The sequence below is a fragment of the Heliangelus exortis genome, chromosome 13, assembly GCF_036169615.1.
Source record: "Heliangelus exortis chromosome 13, bHelExo1.hap1, whole genome shotgun sequence".
NCBI classification, from domain to species: Eukaryota; Metazoa; Chordata; class Aves; order Apodiformes; family Trochilidae; genus Heliangelus; species Heliangelus exortis.
The window spans coordinates 4966720-4991245 of NC_092434.1; the positions used below are offsets into that span (position 1 = coordinate 4966720).

The 24526-nt window shown below is 35.6% G+C and overlaps 1 protein-coding gene across 2 annotated transcripts in view; it reads right to left on the reverse strand.

Moving 5' to 3' along the window:
• WWOX (WW domain containing oxidoreductase) overlaps positions 1–24526 on the reverse strand; it is a 472928-nt gene that overhangs the window by 381166 nt on the left and 67236 nt on the right. The window contains exon 6 of one of the 2 annotated variants that reach the window (XM_071756661.1): positions 13508–13531. The exons of the other annotated variant lie outside the window; for it this stretch is intronic. Within the exon in view, the coding sequence (XP_071612762.1) occupies positions 13523–13531 (9 nt within the window). The 3' untranslated portion in view covers positions 13508–13522. Of the gene's footprint in view, positions 1–13507; positions 13532–24526 lie in introns of those variants that run through there. 2 annotated transcript variants of the gene reach the window in all.

A 24526-nucleotide genomic window follows, 5' to 3' on the forward strand; every position in this document is an offset into this window, starting at 1 on the left:
ACCATTTGGTACTTCATGCAAAACTGTATTTATGTAATGCCAGCTTCATCTTCTTGTCTGCTTTGAATACCTCTCATGGAACTGATTGGGACAGATGAATCACACCATCTTAAGAGTAATCCAACATCCATGCTAGATGCTTTTACACTTATATTTCTAGTTCTCCCTTCCCCCCAGCATCAGCAATTTCTATACACTACTTTCAAATTTTCACTAACTTTATGGAAGATGGTACACAACACAAACCAATTTCCTAAATATTCATTATTTTATCAACCCTTATATGAGATGTACAAAAAAATACCTGGGACTGACTGTGATTCTTCCTGAAAATCTGAGATTAAAAGGCTTTCCTTCTTTGATTAGGGAAAAATTATTCAGTCCTACTTGGTCCCACTGTATTTCTTTTACCTATATTTTGGTTGTAATTTACTGGTGTAAATTTTTCCACTATTCATCTTGTTCAATCTTGTCAAACATTTTCATGCACAGTGTGAGTTCCCCCAACACCTGATTTAGTAAATCCTGGTTCTTCCTGCTTAAGTAACCAGAACTTCATGTTCTTCACAAGAAGAGAATTCCTGCAGGAATTCCTGCTGTCAACCAAGTCAAGTGAACAGAACATATATAAAGACCTAATGGGTAGAGTATGAGCCTGCAAATTGCTTGGATTATTGATCATCCTTGGACCTACATTTTACAAGGAAGAATGAATTATTCTTATTTTTCTTTTCTCTCTCCCTTCTCCAGAGTATTTATGGATGTTTGGCAGAGAACAGTGTTTATCTTCTTGGCAGCACCTACAGCTGAGAGCTGAAAGAACCCTTTTCAGCAAAACCTGAAGTCCTGAAGCTGTGGTAGGATCATACTATAAATCAGTGTCTGCAACCCCACACATGATGGTCTAGAACACCTGAATTGGAGATGTAACTGCTGAGCTCAGATGGGTTATAAAAGCACCAGAGAAGTCTGGATCCTCCTTTAACCAGAGATTAAATATAAAGGCAGCAAATGAGCCACCGAAATTCTGAAGGCAAGAGACATGGAAGAGGGATGAAGAGAATCTGATATGAAGATGTTCAGTTTTAGAGGAGACCACACATAAACCTGGCATTTGGTCCTCACATTTAAACAAATTACAATTCAGAGCAATATTTCTTCCTTCTTCCAAATTCTTTTTTTACCAGTAATTTAAATTTCCATCACAAATACAACAGTGTATTGTTATAGGTATATTTTGTATAAATCAAGTTCAACAGGAAAGGCCTTTCTTGGTCATGAAATAGTCAATTTAAATTCCCCAATAATTTTTAAATTATACACCTCTTTCTATTGGTAAATATCTATGCATTAAAAGAAATGCAAAATATGTTTATTTGTTTGCTTGCTTAATTTTACAGATTTTTAAAAATAAATCATCTGTAATAAATACCACTAAAATAAGCACCAATGTTATTACTTAAATCAGTACCTCTCTAAATTTGGCCTTTCCAATATTCTGGAGATAATTCTAAAGGAAAAAAGGAAAAACATATGCATTTTTTTTCTGAAATAAATATCTTTAGAGAAGTACACTATGCCACAGAAATCCTAAATCATGCTTAAAAACAGTAAGAGAATTCAGTCTCCTAAGGACATTTTAAAAATCATTTATTCCTTAACTAGAAAGAACAAAACCAGCACAAAAATTACTAGACTTTAATTTCAGAACACTTCTGTTTGTAGGCTACAAATGTCCCTGATTTTCCCTGGATGCACGTGGTTCCATTGTGGGTAGCACACATCTGCTTCAATAACACCAAATTACACGCATTTAAAAAATAATAATAAAAAAAAAATCTACCATAGGTTTTGGCAGTAGGAATTTGTTTTCTTCTTAATGTACATGAACCGTGAGTATTTCCTTGGGAGCCTACTTTTTGCTGGATCTTTTTTCTTTCCCTGGATATAGATAATTTCTTTCCTTCTCAAAACACCCATTCCTGTAAAGCTCATTTGAATTTATCTTGGGGAATCCCAAATAATCTCAGCAATATATTACATGAATATGGTTTACTATTACAATAAACACATCTTCTTGTTTACAGAATCATCGAGGCAGCCTGGGAACATGGAACAGAACCCCAGCAGTGCAGAGCCTCCTATCCAAATGCCTCCAATTCTTCTCATTCTGCAAGATTTGAAGTGATAGCAGAAAACATTTTCTAAAGAGCAACAAGGCAAGCAGCATTGGGATAATTTAAGCTATAGAATTTTGTTTCCTTTTAAAAACTTTCTCAATTTGAATGTTTAAAGAAAGGAAAAGAAAAAAGAACAACAGTTAAAGGGCTGCTGAGAAATATGCAACATAGGAGGGAAAGAGGGTAACAGATTTGTTGGAAATGGAGGAGGGAGGAAAAACCAGTATTTCCAAACTGTCAAACCCACTAATATCCTTATTGCCATACAATAATATTGTTGTTAATTATCCATAAAATTCAAGATGTGGTGTCTCTATGTACAGTGATACCTACACAGATCTACAAAACTTAGAGCAGGATTTCAGGTAGAGTTTTTACACACAGAGGAAAAGTTAGCATCCCTGCTACAGATGACAAACAAGACAAGAAAAGCATGATGGTCAAAAGGGCAACAATGTTTAAGTAAATACAAAATGAACCTTTTTTCCCTGTTCTCTCATGATCCATAATCATAAGCTATGCTGTTGCCCGAAAGTGCAGACATGCACTGTGCAGTGCATTAATCCTTCAAACACTAACAGATGCTGGCAGGGATTTAGGCTGGAATGTATTTACAAAGTGACAAATTATGTTCTGTATTATACAGAGAGAGAAAGAGCACCCACAAATAGGCTGATAAATGTCAGCTGCAGTCACAACAAACGGTTTATTTTTATTATACTGTAACCACAAATGTTTTTTGCAGGGAGGCCCAAAGATTTATTTGTTGCAGCAAAAAAACAAGATTATATATGACACAAAGTAATAACTGTGAGATCACTGATGTTCTGGGCAGCTTGCCCTCCTGGAAGCTACATTCAGATTGAAAAATGTTGCTTAAAAATAGTATGTTTTATGTCACAAAATAAATACTTCATAAATCTGTGTTAAAACAACAATAACTAATAATTAGAGACAATCTTAGGACATGGCTGATACAAGTCAAAAGGAAAACATACTATTTCCTTTCGTGGCATGATGAAAATGAAGGAAAGATATTAAAATAAATCTGAAGAAATCGTTTTAAATTAAAAACAAAGTGCTATAATTGCTAGACAGAAGCAACATATTTTAAATGTGGTCAGTGCTATATGAACCTTTTATGTAGCACAATTAATTGGCAGAATAGTGACGTCTGCAGGTTTAAAAATGCATTGCAGCTATTTTGAAGTACCTCAAAGCTTTACAATAGATTTAAGGCACAGTTATTTGCCCCTGCTTTTGATACTAGGAAAAAACAAATACAGATATGGTTAAATTTAATCACTTCTTTAATCATGAATCATTTCAGAAATTTCAACATAAGTAGGAAGAAATACAGGAGATAAATGAAAGAACTGAATAATTAGCTATTTAAGACATATTAATTGGCAGCTCACAGTTACAATCTCCTCGTTTTAAACAATATAAAAGAGACACCTGATAGTACAGTACCATAAAAAAAATCCATATACAAATTATATTGTTTCAACAACTGCTCCCATCTAGCTATATTGAAAATGGTCACATTGTTATATTTGTCATTTTAGAAAGTGAAATAAAAGGACCAAATCAGATTAGTAAAGATCTCTTGCACAAATAAGGGTTGGCAGGATCAGGTTCTTAATACACACTCAATATACACAATATAGACTTGAAGGAAAATATTAAGTCTTTCTTGGTGCACAAGAAAATATCAGGCATAAATGAACAGTACTAGACTGGGGCATTATGCCACCTGGTTTGTGATCACAAAAGGAAGAAGTTTTTCTGTACTTTCTTACTAAAGAAATAAAGATTAGGTGACAAAGAAAATAGGAACGAAGCAAAAAGGGATTTAAATTTCTGTGAAAATGTGGCCCACCTCAGGAATAACTTTGTAATCAGCAACACAGATACAAACCCAAACACATCATTAAAACCAGAAGGTAATTCCAGGGTTGTCTAAAAATCCCAGATCAAAGCCTACACCCTGCATTTTACAGATACATAAAGCTGATGGCATTCAGCCACAGACAGGAGGGTTAAAAGGCCATGTCTCATTGTTCTAATAATTAAGGAAGTTTAAGATGGCTTTAGTGGAAATGGTGTCATTTTTAACCACTGTCAACATGAAACACTCCGAAATTTTAATTTACTAAATATACAAGAATTACCTGATAAAACTTTTATCTCTAAATAGAACAGTATTTGTCTCAGTGATACAGTGGGAGAGTTGAGGGTCCCCTATCACAATAATTACTAGAATACTTCTTAAATGCAAGTTGCCAATGAACAATATGATGACAAGGACAGAGAATATGCCTTAAAAAACGTGTTTTAACAAGGATTTGCACATGCAAAACAAGGAAGTGCTGCCATTACAGCAGCAAGACAAGCATAACAGACTACTTTTATTTTAAATGTCTGCCTGAATTGGTGTGCAAGATTGCTATAAACACGTAAGAGGGAGGGGGAAGTAAGGAAGTTAAAAAAACCCAAAAACATAAAAACCAAATAATATAAAAAACGATCACCACCGCCTTTTATCCCAAGAGAAGCAAAACTGAGCACAAAGAACTGCAGACAAAAAGCAGCAGTATGTTAAGTTTCTGAGTCATACCCTCTCTACTGGACAGAAAGACTTTGAGATGCCTTCTGCAGTTCTGCAACCACATTAATGAATGCTTTAATGTCATTCAATTATTAAACTTTTTACTTTAACAGGTACCATTACATAGCTAAACAACTGGCACATATTCTACCTTAAAATTCTGCTTTTTAAGCAAGTAGCTGAGGCTTTTCCCCAATTTTAAGGTAAATACTGGCTGTACCTACCTGAACACCTGAGAAAAAAAATAGCAGCAACTGTGTATCTTACCCATATGCCACATGCAAAAATGTAAAACATATTAAAAAAATTCAAAAAGAAAATTTCCAAGCAGATGTTTATAAACAGAAGGTAACGGATAAAAACCCAAACACAATGCTGCATTATGTTACATGATTCACTGATGAACCCATTGGAACTACAGCAAAAAGCCCTTCTGGAAAACTTCCAGAAATTAAAAGGTGCAAACAAGCTGCCTAATACCCTTGCGTAGACTGAATTCTTATGAAGAAAATAAAGTTTATTGTCTGGAAACAGAGAAAGCATGAGGAAAGCACTAAAGCAATGGAGGTGAACAATTAGACAGATGTTCACTTAAGGAAATAAAGAGAACAGAAGAAGCCATCACGGAGGAATTTTATGAGAATACTGACAACTCTGCACCTCATCAAGGGCACTGGTAAAGTTAAAGCCACTGAAGCCATTTCTACTCAACTCCAGTATAACTGCTGACCTTGCAAAAGTCTGCATTTAGCAAATGTGGCTTAGGAAAATAGCATTATACTTTTCATTTTACTATTTTTTCCCAAAGTCCATCCACATACTACAGTGCATATTTCAAGAAAATTAACTTTATTTCCTTGTATAATATTACATATACTCAGATTTTTTTTTTCCAAACTATGCTCACATACCAGGAAAACCTATATTTAAAAAGCTTTTGTCATTTAAGTAAAATTAAATACTGTCCATTACATCTGATCTTCATAGGAGTGTATCAGTGAATAGCTGGAATGGCTTTTGCTTAATACGATTATTGATGTTTCTAAAGCAGACAGGAGTTTGCATAAGATGCAATATGGTAATCTGGACATGTTTTAGAACATACAACTTTCAGCATTTAACTACTGAAAAAACAATGGAGGAAGAGCATATTTTGTTTATAAACTGTCACGCAGAGCAAAAGGATATGGACATACACACCACAAAAAGGAGGAGGAATTAGCAACAAGAGGTACAATTTTTTGCCAAGGACAAAAGTCTTATTTTTCTGTGCTCTTGCAGACTGAGGTACAAACATAATTTTTTCCATAAACATATCTATGCTTTTTAAATTATAACTTCAAAATGATAGTACTTCCCTTGCAAGTTTTCAGAAAAAAATATTTTCCAAATCTCAAGTGCATTGCTGATTTCTCCTTTTCTTTTATCTACTCATGTGATACTCATGGGGATTGGACCTAGATGATTTTTAAGGTCCCTTCCAACCCAACCCATTCTAGGATTCTATGTGTTTTCAAAAACAACTCTCAAAGTAATCAGAAACTGAAGTTCAGTATCACTAACACAACTTCATCACTTTCCTGTATGCAGTGGGACACTTCCCAAAACATTCATCACTTGTTTCTGAGCTGACACTGTGCACATCACCTCAGTCACCTGCTGACAAAAAAATCCTATTAAACATATTTTTATAATATACTCATGGTCTTTACCAGTACCAGCAGCCTTTTTGAGCTTCAGGAACCAGTTCCACTACAACAAGGGACAAGGGCTTGTTGTGAATGGTTTTGCAGTGGTTGTCTCCCAGTCAGTGGCTCAGCCAGGTCTGCAGGGGACCACCTGCATATTTCCAACACACTCATGTTTGAAAGTTCCCAAGAATGCAGGAGAAATACAGGGGAAAATTTCATCATTCATATTTTAAATAATATAAAAGATGTAGAATGTGATTGATTTCACACTAGAGAGAATTGAAATTACAGTTATGTGATATGTTTTTTTCATGTACTGTGAGGTCAAGTAATAGTAAATAATTAATGAATTAGGAAACAGATTTTCTATAACGCAACACATAAATTGTATTCAATAAGATCTAAAAGTGTAGTTACATCAAAAAGCCATGTAACATGTCACAAGATGAAGAAAAGGTATGATGCTGAGGAATAAGTGGGATTTTACCATTATATAGGAATAACTTTTAAAGAATATAAATAACATCTTTCCATACATATACAACATTTTTATAAGTTTTACATCTCATATTCTGCAAGAAAAAGAAAAGAAAGTATTTTAAATATTAATTTTGTTGTTACTTTTTGTAGTAAAATCTGTTTCCTTGTCTCTCCAGCATTTAGAGAGGTTCTCACACACCAGAGAAAGGAATGATCATGTGGATCACAGTCTGGACAAAACCACAAGGTTCCTTCTCTGGTCTTATTGCTGATTTGCTTTTAGATTAATTTTAAGAATTGCTTATCCTTATTCCCTCTTCACCAGTATAAATACCTCAGACTTTGATGCTGAGGCTCTCTCTTAGAATTTAGTAAATTGAATCAAGTTTTGCAGTGATCTTGGTTAGACTTCTGTGGGCCACTGCCATACAATTGGTATCATGGCTGCAAGTCCATACAGCAAAATGGAAACCACAATACCATCAAAAGTCACTCACTATACTTTTTATCTTGATACGTAAAATTCATTGAGTTTGGAGCTTTCTGGATTAATAGATTGTAAACTTCATTCTTCAACTGCATAAAATTTACATTCTGATTATCTTCTCAGTAAGTAAGAAAAACTGGGTTAAGAGATCAAACTATTCTGGATTTCAAATTCAATCAAACACACAGAAAAGGAACACAGAGAGGAGGTAAAATAAGCAACTTTTGAGGAATGCACTTCTCACTAATGGTGGCTGCTGAAAGTAATTTAAAAGTCATCCCATGGGCTAATAAATGAGAAAACAATCACTTTAACAAAGTCCTTCCCAATTTTTTTTGTCACGTGCAGACAATTTATCAAATTTCCTAAATAGTCTGGACAAAAACCCCCTTAAATAAATAGAAGTTGGGTCTCACAAAACAGCAACTGTCTCACTCTTTAGTATAATGTTTTTTGGGTCATGGGTAGCAGATAAAGACATGGCCAGTGACAGTACACACAGCCAAAACAGATAATAAGCTTTGAGATGATTTACAGACACCGTAATTTGCATAGCTATAAATTTAAGTCAATAAACTGTAGCTGTGTATATATATATATATGTATATGCAGCTTGAACCTGGTCCCAGCAAAATACACCAAGTTCTGTTTAGGTGCAGGTACTGAACCATGAAACACCTCATGGCCACAATCTGTGTTCTCCTACCAGACTGAAGAACAACATAAAAACAGAAATAAGAGGCTTATACTTTTCATACTCTTCTAATGGTATAAACTCATTCACCTTTCCACTTTTAAAGATGTACAAACATAAACAAACTTGCCAAGGAAATCTAGAACAAATTTCAACCATCAACTATGATCATTTTATTCCTTGTCATGCTTAAAGAAGTCAGGACTATGTAGCATGAAAAGCCCATGAGACCATTACTATTCTATACTATTTCTAACTACACTGTTGACAAAGCCACGTTCATTAGTTCCCTTCCAATGAAACCATTCAGCATAATTTCTGAGTCTTCTCTTGTACTTCAGTCTGGTTTCTCCCATCTAGACAGCAAGACAGCAAATTCAACCCAAGAACACTTGAATTGCACAAGGCACAAGCATTTCAAGGCTTGCCTCACTAATTCTCTCAGGCTCATGTGAAACAATGTGCCAAGATGAAAAGGGAGAGAAGGTTTACATTTATGACTTTGATTAAATAAGCAATTTTAGGAGGACAGAGACAAGTGAAAGAAAATTAAAAGGCACCAAAAGTACTGAACTTTGCTTACAAAAACCAACAGCATGCCTACAATCAACTAAATCAGTCGATTATTTATTAAATTAAATTATCCAGCAATGAAAAATGTCATCAATGAAGCAGACGAGGCATTGAGCATATTTAAGCCAACCATTTAGATGCCTATTAGCACTTGTAAGCATTTGGTTTCAATTTAATTTTTCAAATGCCTCATGCTACGTTGTTGGACCTCTAAAAAAAAAAAAAAGAAAAAAAAAAGAAAAAAAAAAAGAAAAAAAAAAAGAAAAAAAAAAGAAAAAAAAAAGAAAAAAAAGAAAAAAGAAAAAAAAGAAAAAAAGTCTTTTTGCTATCTTGCCCTTGCAAAATTAATTTAAATCTATCAGGCTGGTGATGATCTCACTCAGAATGTCAAGCTTGATCCACGGCCCTCCTCAAGAAGTACAGCATGCTACTCTGATGGGTGCTTGTACAATCTCACTTGGGAAAATGAAACCAAGGGCACAAGAAATAATTTCCTTTCCAAGTCCCTGTGTGGTACTAACGTGCTCCAGCTGTACTCTCATGCTTCCTGCATTGATCAAGAAGCAAAGCCTAGAAGATGCCACACGAGCAGCATCATCTTTGCTGTCTCGACTGAATGACTACTCAGACATTTTAGGCAAAGGAATATAGAGAATGTTCCTTCAGATACCATTACCTTCTGCTCTGAAGCTTCTAAATCCAAGGATGCTAATTAAAATCCCTTTAAGCACAAAAGAAAGGAAGAGAAACAGATCTCCCATTAAACATTATGATTAAAACCAGGAGGAGGTACAACCACGTTATCTTCCAGAGCATCCCAGTCCAGTATGCAATATCTAAGACCATTCTGGAAGTATGGCTTAGATAAACAAAACACACCTAACATGCAGCCCAGTAAGGTTTATTTCTTGAGAAATATTTGGCCAAACTGACTGCTAAGGATGAGCAAAAGCAAGTATGCAAGTTAACATGGAAAGTTATTTATGAAAAGTGTATGTGTTTCACAGTCATAGGTTCTTCTAGAGGTTAAAGAAGGCTGCAGAAGCTGCCATCTCTTTCTACACTGACAGCCAGCTTGACGTATCAAGTCTGTATTTTAGGCAATTCTCAAATAAAAATTCTTCTTTTCTGTTAAATTTTATTTGCATGCCATCCTTTAAGAGACCATTGCTGCCACTTTTGTTGTGTCCTGGTAACACTGGGCAGCTACAAGCAGGCAGTGCAAAGGCTTAGCTCTGCAATGACCATTTGCAGCCAAATTGTTTGCTAAGCAGTAATTCTGAATGGGTTCCTGAATTTTAAAGCATTAAAAAGAGACTTACAAAATATTTTTTCACAGCTACATAGCAGATCAGAGACAGAATTTAACCAGAGTCATCCAGGTCTCTCAATAGATGTTAAAATCTTCATGGCAACAGCTTTCAATGTCCCTCTTAATGAGGTACAGAAAAAAAAAATTGAACTTATCTTTTAAAAATATTCTTGTTATGCTTTTTAACCACTGTGGTGATACGAAAAAAATGTTTTTCTGAATGAGTATACTGTACCTTTAATGGCTCATTTGTAGTTCAGAATAAAAACTGAACTATTTGTTGTTCATTGTTGTTATATTCTGTTCCAAGGTTCATAATTTGAAAATTGACTTTGGGGACTTTTTGCTTGGTCTATTAAAATGATTCATGTTGCATTCAACATAAATTGTGCATACACAGAGGAGGTTTAGCACACGTATTCACAGCATAATAACTAAAGTGAATTTTGTACAAGCTGCAGTTTGTGGCAAGGATGCAGTATCATTTGTCTTAATTTTTCTTCAGCATTACATTAGGCTACTGCATTTACATTTTCAGGTATGGCTAAACACTTTAAAACTTTCTTTTTACAGCATGAGTAAAGAGAGAATCAAATCTACATCTTTATATGATGTAACAAAGTAATGCCTTTTTACTGTCTAAAGTACACATGGATTTACTTTCCATTTACCTTCCTGCACAAAGGCAGCTGCAAAGTGCATGAAATATTCACCACCTATGAATCACATAGTGTTCCTGTTAAAAAGATTATAATGTTCTGTTTTACCTTTCAAATCATGATATGGTAACAGTCACAGTGCCTAAGTGGGTTTGTCTTCAAAACCACCAAAGTAATAAACAATAATGTATAAGTGTGTTTAGTGTTTTCTAAGACTTTAGGACAATCTAGCACCAACTAACAAAATAATTAAAAGCTGAGAAATTATTTCAGATACTACGTTCAGAAATATTTATTTTCCAAAATTGAAGTAAGTGGATTTGCCAGGAGACTATGAATCACAGTAAATATGTGGAGAAGGGAAAGAGAAACAAAGGCTGTAATGGAATGGTCACTCTGCCTTCATCAAGCCTCAGAAAAGTTCATCTGTTGTATGTGTTTATTTAAAAACTAGCTTTCTATGTCTAGGAGAATTTTTTTAAAATATATTTCAACATTCAGCTGCACTGAGTGTGATTCTCACTATGGGTATATTCTGGTCTTAGCTCTGCAGTGCAATTTTCTGCTCAGAGAGATTTTCAGCACACAAGGACCAACGCTTGAAAGCAAAGAAGCACTCAGAAACTCGTATCTACAGACAGCAGAGAGTCTGGACAAATAGGTTTTGTGTACAAAAATGCTTGCATCTTACAAGAACAATATTACCTGCATATTCAGGAACTCACAAATCCCTAGAAGTCTGTTATTTTGACATCAACAACAACCAAAAAACAGGAAAACTTAAAAGCAAATAACTTTATTTACATGGAGTCCAATAACCTGGAAGCGATTTTGGAACAAAAAAGATACAAAGCCATTATGCTCTTAATACTCCATTATAAAGGAGGCAAGATCATTATAGTCTTCAGAACATGGAGAAAGTAAACATTTCCTTTTTTCTTTGTTTTTGAAGGTTAAGACGGTCCAGAATGATTTCTGAGACGTAATAAAGATTTACTTAAATTTTAATATAACCAGAAAAGCATTTAATATTGCAGAATACTTAACACTGAACCTATTCTGACCATCAAAGCAACCAGAGGAGAACCCCACATGTTCAGCAGACCAATAAACCTTCATGTCTGAAAAGCAAGTTTCTTGCTGTGCTGTATGGGTCCAACAAAGATAAAAACGTAAATATAAGCCTCAAAAGTGTTTTCAACCTTTACTTCCATTGCTCTGCTAGGATCTCTGTCATCTGAATATTTTATTCTCTAGGGGAAGATCAGTTATTAAGGCTCCTTCCACCACCCAGGCACTAAATGAGTCTGACATCCACCACAGAAGAGCTAGTAAGTACCACACAAACCATGTAAGTAGGGTCAAATATTCAGTGCCACTTTTTCCCTTTTTCAAAGTAAACAAATTCCCCAAAGCTACCGATTTTTTCTAATTCTTCTATCAGCATCATGGAAGAGAACACAGCCAAGTATCAGCAGACTGCATAACTAATTAAATGTGCCATGTTAGGCTCTACTTACCAAGACTGAGGATAAGCAGTTCCTACCACAAGTTGGGTAAGAACCACCTAAATATTAAGGTTACCTCTGTGTTCACATTTCTGCCATGAGAGCAATTCTAGAACTGAAGTCACCTTTTTTCCCCACTGTAACCCTCTTCCCAACACCACTGTAGCTCAGCTCTGGGCACACAAACAGAGTGGTCCTTGCCTGGAGCCATTCACATGGCAGCACCTCTGTGCAATAAGCAGAATGAGCATCTGATGGGTCAGAACCATCTGGACTGTGCAATGAAAATCAATGGGCAAGACTGATTAATGTCACCCAAATCCATCCAAGGGTAAACTTGCAAAAGCCATGGCAGGGCAAACCCACCTCTTGGACCATGCAACTTTTTTAGGACTGAAAGTATTTTACTTGCAATATGTTTATGCATAAGACATATTGCAACATAAAAACATTTAAAAAAAAATGTTTATGAATCCAAGGTTTGAGAAGAGGCAGTCTTAAACTGGAATTAAAGTGACAAGAGTTCACATGCTACCAGATAGTTTATAGCTACTTTGTATGTCTTCCCTTCACAGGCAAGGCTTAAGAGAGATAATCCTGGCAGATCACAATCAATACAGTATCCTAAGACCATGTATCTTCAGAGACTATCTCAGGTCAAAAGAAAAAAACTGAAAAAAATAAATAAAAACAAACTCCTGCTTCACAACAATTGATCCACTTCTATTAAGGAGAACTTTCTGACAAACTTCTTTAATAATTACTATTTTGACCACGAGCCGAAAGACTGATACTCTGAAAGACTTGTTGAGGAATAATTAGGATAACAACAGTTTGGTTTGTTTGAAACACAAAAATGCACAAATTTTCTTGAATTAAATACAGCATAGAAAGCAGGAGTCAAAACATATCTTTCCCTAGTTTTCATACACATTAATACTCAAAATGTAGGACTTTTCATTTATTTTTACTAGTTTCGTTTGCATAAGAAAGTTTCCTATCACATTTTGAAATTACACAACCTCCCTAATAACTTGTAAATGTATCATTAAAGACCCTTCTTTACTATATTAATTAAAATTCAGAAAATTTCAGTAAAAATGCAATGCAGAAAATGAACAAGAGAAATCCATGTAGAAGCACTTAATTCCAAAATGTATTTGGAATCATAAAGACACAGGTACTGTATGTGTTAAATCATATGGGGTAAAAAAATAAATAATCTATATGTTGATCTTTTTGGGTGGAAACAAATTATCTTATTTACTACATGAATGGTTTCCTCAATTTGACGCCAGTCTTTGGAGGCAACTTCAACCTGTCTGAATTAAACAGACTGCAGAAGAAAAGACTAGGTTATTTATATTATAAAATACTGTTAAAAAATAAAATTGAAAGATTACTTTACCATACATTGAAAATAAGAACATGCACATCACTCCAGCTTACAAAAATCTAATTTTACTTTTTCTCTTCTGAGATAAGTTTGATAAGTAGGAGATGTGTTTACGTATACCTAATATATAAATGTGTATGTATAAATTCCCCCCAGGCAAAGAGCATTTAAACATGAAGAAATTCACAAAATTTTCTTGTGTCTGTGTACTGTGCTAATAAATGTTGCAATCAGAAAAACCTTCAATATTTTACCTTTTCATTTACAATAACTACACTGTATACAGACAATACAGATATACTTTATCATCACAAATAATGTCATAACTCAGTCTTTGCTTATGCTCTTGGAGAAGTAACTTTTCTTTCTTTTATTATGCACATTGGAAAGCAATTGGAATCATCATAAATTAATTCCTAGAAAATATGATAAAGTCAGATGAAAATATCTGTTTTTTCCTAATATCTATAAGAGTTTTAACTGAAGTCAAACTAGCCTTGTCCATTCCTGCAACTTTACAGTTAACTGATAAAAATTTTACTGAGTTAATGTATAATTACATAAAGACAGTAACACTTCTTCATAGTTGTAAGTCTACCATGCATCATACCATGTTTACTTCAGTATACATGACCCCTGCACTGAACGCTTGCACAAGCAGCTCTCAAAAAAATTTGGCAGAATAAACAAAACTATCTGCATTTCACAGAAACTGTCTGCTTCACTGCTTGGGGCAAACTCCATTTCAAAAGGCTTAGGAACCCTAGGAAAATTCTGAACTAGAACAGCATTCCTTATGTGACAGAGAGCAGGAGGACAAAGTCTATGTGAAAAAAGCAGAGGCAGAACTAGAATGAGGTGTGCTGCACCAGCCAAGCCTGGATGCCCAAGGAGGTCCTGTATACAACTGAGAAACCCTCTACTCTTCCTAACTTCTGCCAGCACTGCCCAGCCAGAAGACCACCACCACCCTACCCACCACCCCACAATTTCATGAATCTTGACTTTAAGTTGTACCATGATTTGCCAAAGAACTTTATTCATGCACTTCCTATTTTGATAGCAGCAACTGCTAAGTTATCAAAATCGTAACTCACTTTAAGAAGAGAGGAAAACTTTACAAAATACAGGCAAGAAAGAAGCAAAGGAGAAAAATATGGTTTGGGGTTTCTTTCTGTGCATGCACTGATTTTCAGTATTTAAAAATTTAAGGGTATTTTCAGTACTTAAAAAGAGGTGAATTAACACTGCAAATAAATTTAACACTATATCCGTACCATAGGGCACTGGTAGACTTAAGCCATATGAAGCTGACACAGAGTTACAGCCCCTCAGTTTTATGACTGCCATTTTGAAATAGTTCTTTACTCCTGGAAGTAAAATTTTTGACACAAGTGGTCAGAAAGAGAAAAGGCCAGAAAAGAATGCCTGAAGTATGCCTAAAATGTTACATGTGTCACTTACACGAAAATTTGTGGGAAAAGTGCCTTCAATACATATTCACATTCTTGGGTCATTCTTTCCTTTGACTAAAATATAAAGCATATAAAAAAGATGCTTTTTCTTCTTCAAAACAATACACATGGAAGCGTCAAGGATTGCTTCTTCCAAAAAAATTTCCTTTTCAGAGCCATCAGAGTGCGCTTGTTCTGAAGATGAAATTTGAACCATTCAAAACCCTTCAGTTCCAAGTGGATGAACATCCTTGGATACACAAAAGGCTAATACAGGCAGTCACTTCGACTAAAGTCCCATGAAAAACACTGGGTGACAAAAGCCCCTTACAGCAATCTGCACAAAGGAGAAATAAATTAATCAAACTGCCAAACGAAGAAGGCTGGGTTTGACCTCCTTCTGATCTCATTACTTCTCTATTACCCTTTTGAAAAACATCCTCTTACAAAGATCACTAATTGAAGATTATGTGGAGGGGAATCGCACCTCTCCATCACTGTGGTAACTTTGACTCATTTGTCATTCTAATAATTCACTTCTTTTCTTTTCTGAACAGACAGAGACACTAATAGACTATCATCAGTTAAAAAGGCAATTTTTCCATTTAATTGCACTCATTAAATACTGCACTAGAACAATTGGAAAAGCAATACTCTTCATATTTAATCATACAATAGCAATAATGAAACATTACTTCAAAACAAACATGGCAACACATAGGATGACCTGAAATGCAGGCTGCAACTTCTGGAGCATCAACATATTTTCTGGTAAAGATTTTTGAACCTTTTTTACTTACTTTTTTGACAACTGGGTATATGAAAGGAGTGAACTATCAGCACTGACTACAGCTACACACCAGAGAGAAAGCAGTGAGCTAACTCCTTCCTAATTTCCTCATCTCTCTTGCCACTGAAGCACGACAATAGAAAGGATTTCATGAAGCAAAGCAGCGAGCCAGCCTATTTGTGGAAAACATTGAACAAGACTGGATTTGCACACTATTTTCCTGGAACAAATTGTATCACTTAGGAATGTAATTGAAGATAAAAAGGTTAATCACACTGGTAGAGTGACTGCAGTGGGCACAGTCATCAGGTGTCTATTCGCTGGGGATATCTTATTTTCTATCTTCTGCAGAAACCATATATCTGTCTTTAGTGTAACTGCATTCCCATTACAGAAAGTTCAGTGCAGTTTAACTAGACTAACGTAACACAGGAGAAGCTATAATAAAACCTTTGTGTTGAGGAGCTGTGCAGAAAACTTAGAAGTGCCTGTTTCAATTTCAGATGTCACCATACACAACGGCTGTCAAGGAATGTTTCTATTTTTACTGCAATTCTATCTATAAGCACCAATACACAAAACCCAGTCAAGCAGTCAGGCTAACTTCCCTGGGACTATTTCTGTCAATGGATACCACTTTATCTGTCATTTTTTATCTAGCTTTCCTATAGCACCGAATTATTTAAATATTTCATTTAGAGTTTGATGAGCAGAGTAATCAGGGTTGGTGACTGACATCCAAGCGTGCTTTGTCATTCGAGATTACAGCTTTTAAAACTGAGCAGGTTAAAATTTTAGAAAGGAAACAGGCAGGAATGCTTTGGTTTTAATTACATAGTTGCAGGATGCCCTTCTCTCCCATTGCACTCACTGATAGCATCATCACTTTACAAATATTTCATCTCAAATCAATCAGGCTACCATGTTGATACAATGCTCCACTTGTTCAGTAGAAGAAGCAGGGGGTAATCAGTAAAAGAAAAGAAGTTTTAAAAAGCAGTTATCGGCGCTACCTTTGCTAGGAAAAGATGCATCAATGTAGTATCTCCTTAATCAATTATTTATTCAACACTTGCATGTGAGTAACCCTATTGATTGCAGTAAGACTAAGTGCTAGACCAATATGAAAGAAAATGACAGCCGGACAGGAAGTCAAGGAGCATCATGCAGGGCTGGGTCAGAAAGGCTAAGACTTCAAGATAGCGGCATATTCAATTTAAAAAAAAAAAAAAAATGTAATTCAGTTTTCTTCTTCTAAATGAAAATCTTAAGATCATAAAGTTTTCAATGACAAATCTCTATTTGTAACAGTTTACAGTCAGGAAACACTCTCTGAATGAATGTACATGAATTAAATATACAGCGATAGCAAGGATGTTATTTACACTTATCTTTTAGTATAGTTATTTGTACATTATTATAACCTACACAACTCGCAATTTGTTATATAAATTCTACCATACATTATATTTAGCCATTACTCTCTTTAAATAGAATTTCACATCCCTTTAAAACCATACCTATATACTAGCAGCTGTGGTCAACAGCAGAGTCAAAGGCCATGACACGACTGCATATGGCAAGCAAAGAGCAAATCTTAAGAGCAGATGACCGGGCAGTGGGGGTAAACACATCCCTCCATCAATCCACTGTGCTGTGCTCCATCCTTTACAAATTTCAAGAGCAGAAGCAGATGTTTTCATGGGTTCTGTGATAAAGCTCTTGAAAAAACTTGCTTTTCTTTCACCCCAAAATCCCTCTAGTAAGAAACACAAGATGTATTCTAACAAAGTTAGTAAAGGACCTAATTTTAAATCATTCACAGGACCCCTACCATAAGGGCCAAAAATTCTGCTGATTTAGTATAAAAAAATTGTACCTGATGCTAAACTATTTTTTTCATAACCTTTACCATGTAATACTGAAGTTGGACATCTAGACATAAGGAGTCAGAAATGCCTTGAATGAAAAGAATTTCTAGTTATAAAATACAAATGAATGACAGAGAATGACTGTGAATGTCTTTTGGAGAGGGGGGTAAAAAAAGGAGCAAGACTTTGCAGAAAATAAAAGTCTAACAAAATACCATAGTTTGATACCAAAAGTGCAAGTAAAGAATCCCCTATAAAGCCACAAAATACCATTATGTTCCTTTAGAAAGAGCAGCAGATTTCCTTTTCCTTCCAGCTCAGATATAAAACTGCCTGCAAGCATAACACTTCAACACGTGCTTCTTCCTTTAGAACATGCTCTTGCACAAATTCCAGCTGTGAGGATACAATCAGGCTTTTAGAGGGGCACAGGGAGCAGCAAGGAATGTCTGCCCTTGTACATGTGCTTTCCAGTCTCATCTGTAGACCTGGCTTCTGCCTAATTCTCAGCATGAGAATAAACTGAATGCCAAGGCTGTCTCATGGTTCTGCAAGTGTAACCTGTTATGCTCCATTATCTAAACAGGGTTGAAAGAGGCTTTCTGATCCACCCCCCATATATTTTTACATATATGAGAAGTAAAGCCTGTTTTCTGAGCTGTAACCCAATACACAAGGCTGTTGTCCAGCCCATGTCAAGTCCAGTTACCAAACAGGACAGTCAGCATTAAAACAACAAGGCAATGATTCCCAGCAAAGCAGTGCAGTGCAGCACTATAAAAACTTCTTCACTTATGCATCCTTATTCTTAATGATACAAAGGTAATCTTTCAGCTTGATGAATTCAACTTGTTTATCCACACCGATTGCTTGTTTGCTATTGAGATAAGAATATAACAAGACAAAAATTACTTAATGGTAGTAGACCTGATGTATCAACAACCAGATTTTAATTCTCAGATATTCCTTGATTCAAGACAGTAGATGGCAATACAAATGCTCTGTGTTGACAGACCTACACATTCTTACCATGTGTGAGTAAGTCAAGACACAAAAGGAGTGACAAGCACGGGGCTCTTCCTCCTCAGAAAGTACTCACTAAGAAAGAGGCAAAGTATAAATGGACAATTTTCTTTACACATCTATTCTAAAATGCAATGACTTTTTCCACAATATACATGTGCATGACTCAGTCAGGGAAGTAGAAATATAGGCAGGTTGAAAATCACAACTTAAAAATTTACATCTGTGCATATTTAACTCCTTAAGAGGTTGGGTTTCTGGCTCCTAAAGTACCCAAACTGCTAATTGCAGAAGACCAGATGGGTATACCAAGGGAAAAATGATTCTGTACATATTCTGTACCTCCCTCTTTAACCATCTGTTATTGACCATCATTTGAGACAGGGCACAGGACCTGATGAATTTTCAATTCAAGCCAAAGGCTGTTCTTAGCTTTTTAATACTAAAAACCTAAATCATAACTGCAGATAAATGGCTTTGTATCAGCCATTATAACACTTTCATTCTAATAGTTTCATTTCCATCACCTTCTGTTTTGCATAGGCAGCCCAGAGAAATTGAGTCAATATACCTGTATGCACATAACATGATTTATTGTCTTCTCACTAGAGACATGAAGTGTAACCTTAGGTTGATGCTTTATCGATTCAGTATCTATCATGGAAAGGATATAAAATTGGTTTCCAGCTTTTAAGACCAGTAGGCTACACATGTAAAAATTTTCTTTCCACCACCTGAACCTTCCTGTAGTTTGGCCAAACTGCAAGCAACAACCAGGACCAGGGTCAGGTAACTTTAACTTAGAAATTAAAATCCTCATCCAAGCATGAAGAAATGCAGAAGTTAAAAGTTTGGGCATAGAAATTTTACCCATTCAATGAAACTTAAGGGAAAAAAGGCTTGAACCTAAGCCTTCTGCATTTTGAATTGACCCATTTTGAATATGGCACATGACTTATACCTAATGCATTAACAAAATCTCATTTATCTAGTTACTTGCTCTCAAAAGCTTTCTCAGAAACATTTAATGAAATCTAGGCAGAACATCTAAACAACAACAATCTCTGCACATGAGGCATTTTGAAGGTAGCAAACTCAAGGCAAAGACGAATGAAATAACCTCATCAAAAGCTAAAGTAGCAGCACATAGAGGAATTAAACCTGCCTCAAAGAAGCTATAAAACCAGTCTCGATTCCTGTGTTCTCACCTTTCTTTATGTTTATTTGGCTAGAAGGAAGAAAAAAATTAAAACCTAATTTTACAGAAGGTCTAGTAGCAAACCTCAATGCCAGCAGAAAAAATAGGGTAATTTACAGAGTTGAAAGAAAATGCAAACTAGGTCACTTATGGTATAAACTAAGTAAATGCTACTATTCGCAAAAAAAAGTAGACAATATTTATTTAAATAAGTAAAGTGCAACTCATACTTTAAAGCACAGGTTTAAAAACAAACTACATGGGGAAAAAACCAAGGTGCTGCATTTTCAAATGTAATAACTGGTAAGGCTTCAGACCTTACGACCTGTGGTCATAAACAGGCAATGAACCACACTTTGGTCCTGCTGGTATTCTTCTGGGGCACAGGCAGGAAATAATGCAAGGAAGGAAAAAAAACCAAGTTACATTGTAGGAAAAATAAACAAATAGGCAAAGAATGTGTACACTCTCTGCAAGAAACACTCACTAGTTAGCTGGTAAACACATTTTTTTTCTTATTTTAAAAGTAGTAGGAACTTCAGCATGGAAAAAAAAGAAACCATGGTAATAAGTACTACAGACTAAATCAATATAAATAAATATATAATCACTATGCAACAAATGTTTTCAAGCACAGTAAGAAAAAGTTAGTGTTTTCCTCTTTCAATTCTGCTCAAATAAACAGGCATCGAGATTCAGTAAAAAAGATATCTAACTGCATGCAGTAGGAGCCAGTCTTTTTCTGGATAATTCCAGAGTTCTCAGTTGTGCAGTATGTAAAACTTTCCACTTGTGTGACCAGTCATTGCAAAAGGAATTAAGTGAAATATTGCTCTTTTACCACCACCAGAGAAGATGACTTCCCCATGTTGCTACAGATAAGAGAAACTAATGGGCAAAAGTAAAAGTGATGCTAATTACCAGGACAAGCTTATTCCCCCACCCCATCACAGAGAGGAGCTCAAGTAGATAGGGAACAGCTTTGTTACATGGCCCAGGGATCCACCAGTTACATCAGAAGAGGAAAATCACTGCTAGAGCAACACATTTTCTAGGTTAATGGCAAAGGACTATATAAAAAGCAAGGGATTATCACATTTAGACTAAAAGAGATGGTGCAGCCAATGGTTCCGCGCTTGAAAGCAGAGATAAGAAGAATTACAACAAAACTCAAAATAATTTTTCTGTTGTAAAAAAAAGAACATACCAGATCATAGTTTTCCATCTCTTTACTACCACAGAAATAACAGGAAAATAAGAATGTTACTTGCACTTCTTCAGCCTTTTCAATAAAATTGTATTTAGATGCTTTACAAATATTTACTGTCAGAACATTTACTGAAATAAAAATTACAAATTAAATATGGCAAAATAAGTAATTCAAGTAACTATGTAAACCAGCACAAATGAAAAAAATAAAGCCTGACACCAAAACTTTGGGTCTACATTCTCTACCAGTTTGCATTCATAGAGTAGAAAGTTTGTTGCAACTACACAGCCTGTAATGAGGACTCAGGGCCCAGCATAACTGGATGATCCAAAAGATACTATAATTTTCTCAGTTTGCAATTACAGAAACCAAATATCTAAACATTAGAAGATGTCATAACATAAGATGCTGATTTTCTAGTGCTAAGTTTGTTTAAAATGCTACAGGAACTCAGCTTGTTTTCCAAACAAGTCATAAGCAGTGGCTTACTTGCACAACCTCAGAAATGAGTTAAACCACAGAAATCATGATTTCCAGTCCAGTTCAGCTTGTCCACCAGCTTATTTCACCTTAGATTTTACAACACTGGCAAATACCTTTATCACATGGAAGAACAAAACCATAAGCTCAATGTTCAGACAAACTGTATTGAGTTGATAACAAATAAATCAATTTTGAGGGTTTTAGCTCCTTTATCAATAGCACTCTCACAGATCAAGAACTTTCTAACAAGAAGCTTTGACTGCTGACTATACAATTTCAACTTTTTTTTTTCTTTTAAGAGTATGCCAGATTATGCCTACTTGTATAAAACTTGTATAAAGCCAGCATAAATTCACTTCCTCTGGATTTACATTGCTGTATCTAAAATCCACTTCATATGTCAATAAAACTGGTTCAATGGAAAACAAAATTTAAAAATTACAATAAAAAAATTATTTTCCCATAAAATTGTGGGAAAAATTATTTTCCCATAAAATCTCAGTCACCCCCTTGACTTTTCTGCAACTGTCCAAGTGAACTCATTAGCATCACCTTACTCAGAAGATGCTGTGAGTCTGGGCCCTGGTATATGCCTTTGGCTTCTGGCTCACCCTCTCTCATAAAGCAACCTTGCTCTTGCTGTGCCCTGGCAGGAGCACTGGTGTATCTTCTAAACATTAAAATAATACACTTCCAAGGCTGCTTTTTCTCAGCAAAAACCTTCTATGGATCCTAGGGTTCTTTTCTAGCTGCTGCATTCTTTCATTATTTTGTTTTTCAAGAATAGTATGTTCCTCTAGGAGTCAGATTTCTGATATAATTCATTCTATCATTCCAACACGAAATAAAAACACATCTTCATTTCCATCCACACTGAGACCAATTCAGATTTATTAAGGCTTCCTTGATATTCAGAGATGTCTTATAAGCACTAAATCACCATGAAAGCTATATAAGCAAGAGCCTGCAATCCTAAAAGAAAAAACCCAAAAACAAACAAAAAAATACAACAAAACCCAATCAAACAAGAAATCCTCTGAGAAGTATGCATTGCCTATAAAGCAAAAAGCTTTCTAGAGCTCCCCAGGATGAGCATTGTGCATCTACTGCTCCTCCTTTCCTCTTCAGGTGATCAATCACATCCAGCAACAAGAACTGGAAACACATTCTCATCTCTGGGCTTCTGGCATGGGTAGAAAACTTAAAATAAAAACATGAGAATGGGCTTCAGCTTGGTAAGTTTTTAGAACCCTCACCCTTTAAGTGATGGCCTTAAAATGTCCTTGGACTCCTTACATGCAATCACTACATATATGGTCCATAAGAGACAAGGACTATCACCTGCATTTAAAAGACAAAACACAGGCATAGATGTATTTTTATTCAGCACTCAACAGCATATTAAAGAAATGATGGTCTGGAACATTTTCTTTGGTCCTCCTAGGAAAAGTGGCATACATCATTAGCCAAGATTTTAAGAAAATGTAATTTTGTTTGAAAAAAAAATAAAATGGTAAACATGAAGGCAAAGAAGGTATTCACTGTCTCCCAGTGTGTCACCAGAAGAACTTGAGAAATGTTTGTGTTTGCAATGGGTTTATCATACAGACCAAATGGAGGTTACAAAAGAAAAAAAAAAAAAACAAAACCCAAAACAGTCACAGAGGAGTGTGTTTATGTTTTCAAAGCTTGGGCACAGAAAACAGAGAGCTACACCTGTCAATTCTATGGCATTTGGGGGAATTCTAAGCCCTGCAAATCATGCTGAACTTGTTCTGAAAAAACACCCTTGGCACAGCAGATAGGCTGCTCCATGTCACACATCCATAAGCCTTCTTAGCAGAGACTGAATAACTTTGCATAGCCTATGTGCCCATCCTGGCCTCATTCCTTTGACAATAAAGCATGAGCAGTTTACTAAGGGTTTTACTGATCTCCATTACAATAAGAATACCTGAGGGATAACAGGGGAAATGATGAACAGAGGACATACAGAGATACCAATTCCAGCATACAAAGCAGTCACTTTTGTAGAACTTCAGATGCTCCAATAACCTTTTGATAAATCAGCAACACGAGGGCATTACTATTGAACAGCACTTACTACAATGCTTGCTCTCCTCCGGTGTAAAAATCTGTATTTAAGCTTCCCTGTGAGGTGGCTCAAAGTATTGGACAGATTTTTAGGAGTTTTTTGTACTTGAGAACAATTCTTTCAAACCTTCACTGCAAGGAAGTGAAATTATTTCCTGTTGTATCACAGAAGCTAGAAGCTATTTTAAAGGATACCTTCAGGACACCAGAATCAGTCACAAGTTCTCAAAAGCCTTCTAAGCATGACACGTTTTGAAAATTGCCAATAGATTTTGTGCTTTGTGATATAATTCACACAGGACTGAAAATTGCCAAAATAGCAGAAAGTCAGATATACCTAAGTACTTCAGGAGGCAGCCCAGCAAAGCTGTTGATCCATCAAAAGATCAAACTGATGCTGAAAGCATCCCCCAGTTTACACAATTGTAAATCGAAGGCACAACCCATAGAACAAACGCAATCTAGATAATAGATAATGACCCTGATTTGGAGTGAAAGGGCACTGATAACTCTGCACTAGATACAAGAGAAAGTTCTCAGAAAAATGTACCTAAAAAGGGGTCAAACAAAATCTGGTATTTTGCAGCCTTAGTTTGAACCTGATCTGCTGGAACTCAACTCACACTGAAAGCAGAGCACTTTTGCAGATTAACATACCAAACAGAAATCTTGTCTTTACTAATTTTTCCCCGCACCAAATAATCAAGTTTACTCTGAGTGGCTTGCTTCTCAATTATATAAAGAGATTAAGGAGTTCAATGATGGTAAAAAGAGGGGGTTGGTCAAATTTTAATCTGTTTGACCATGCAAAC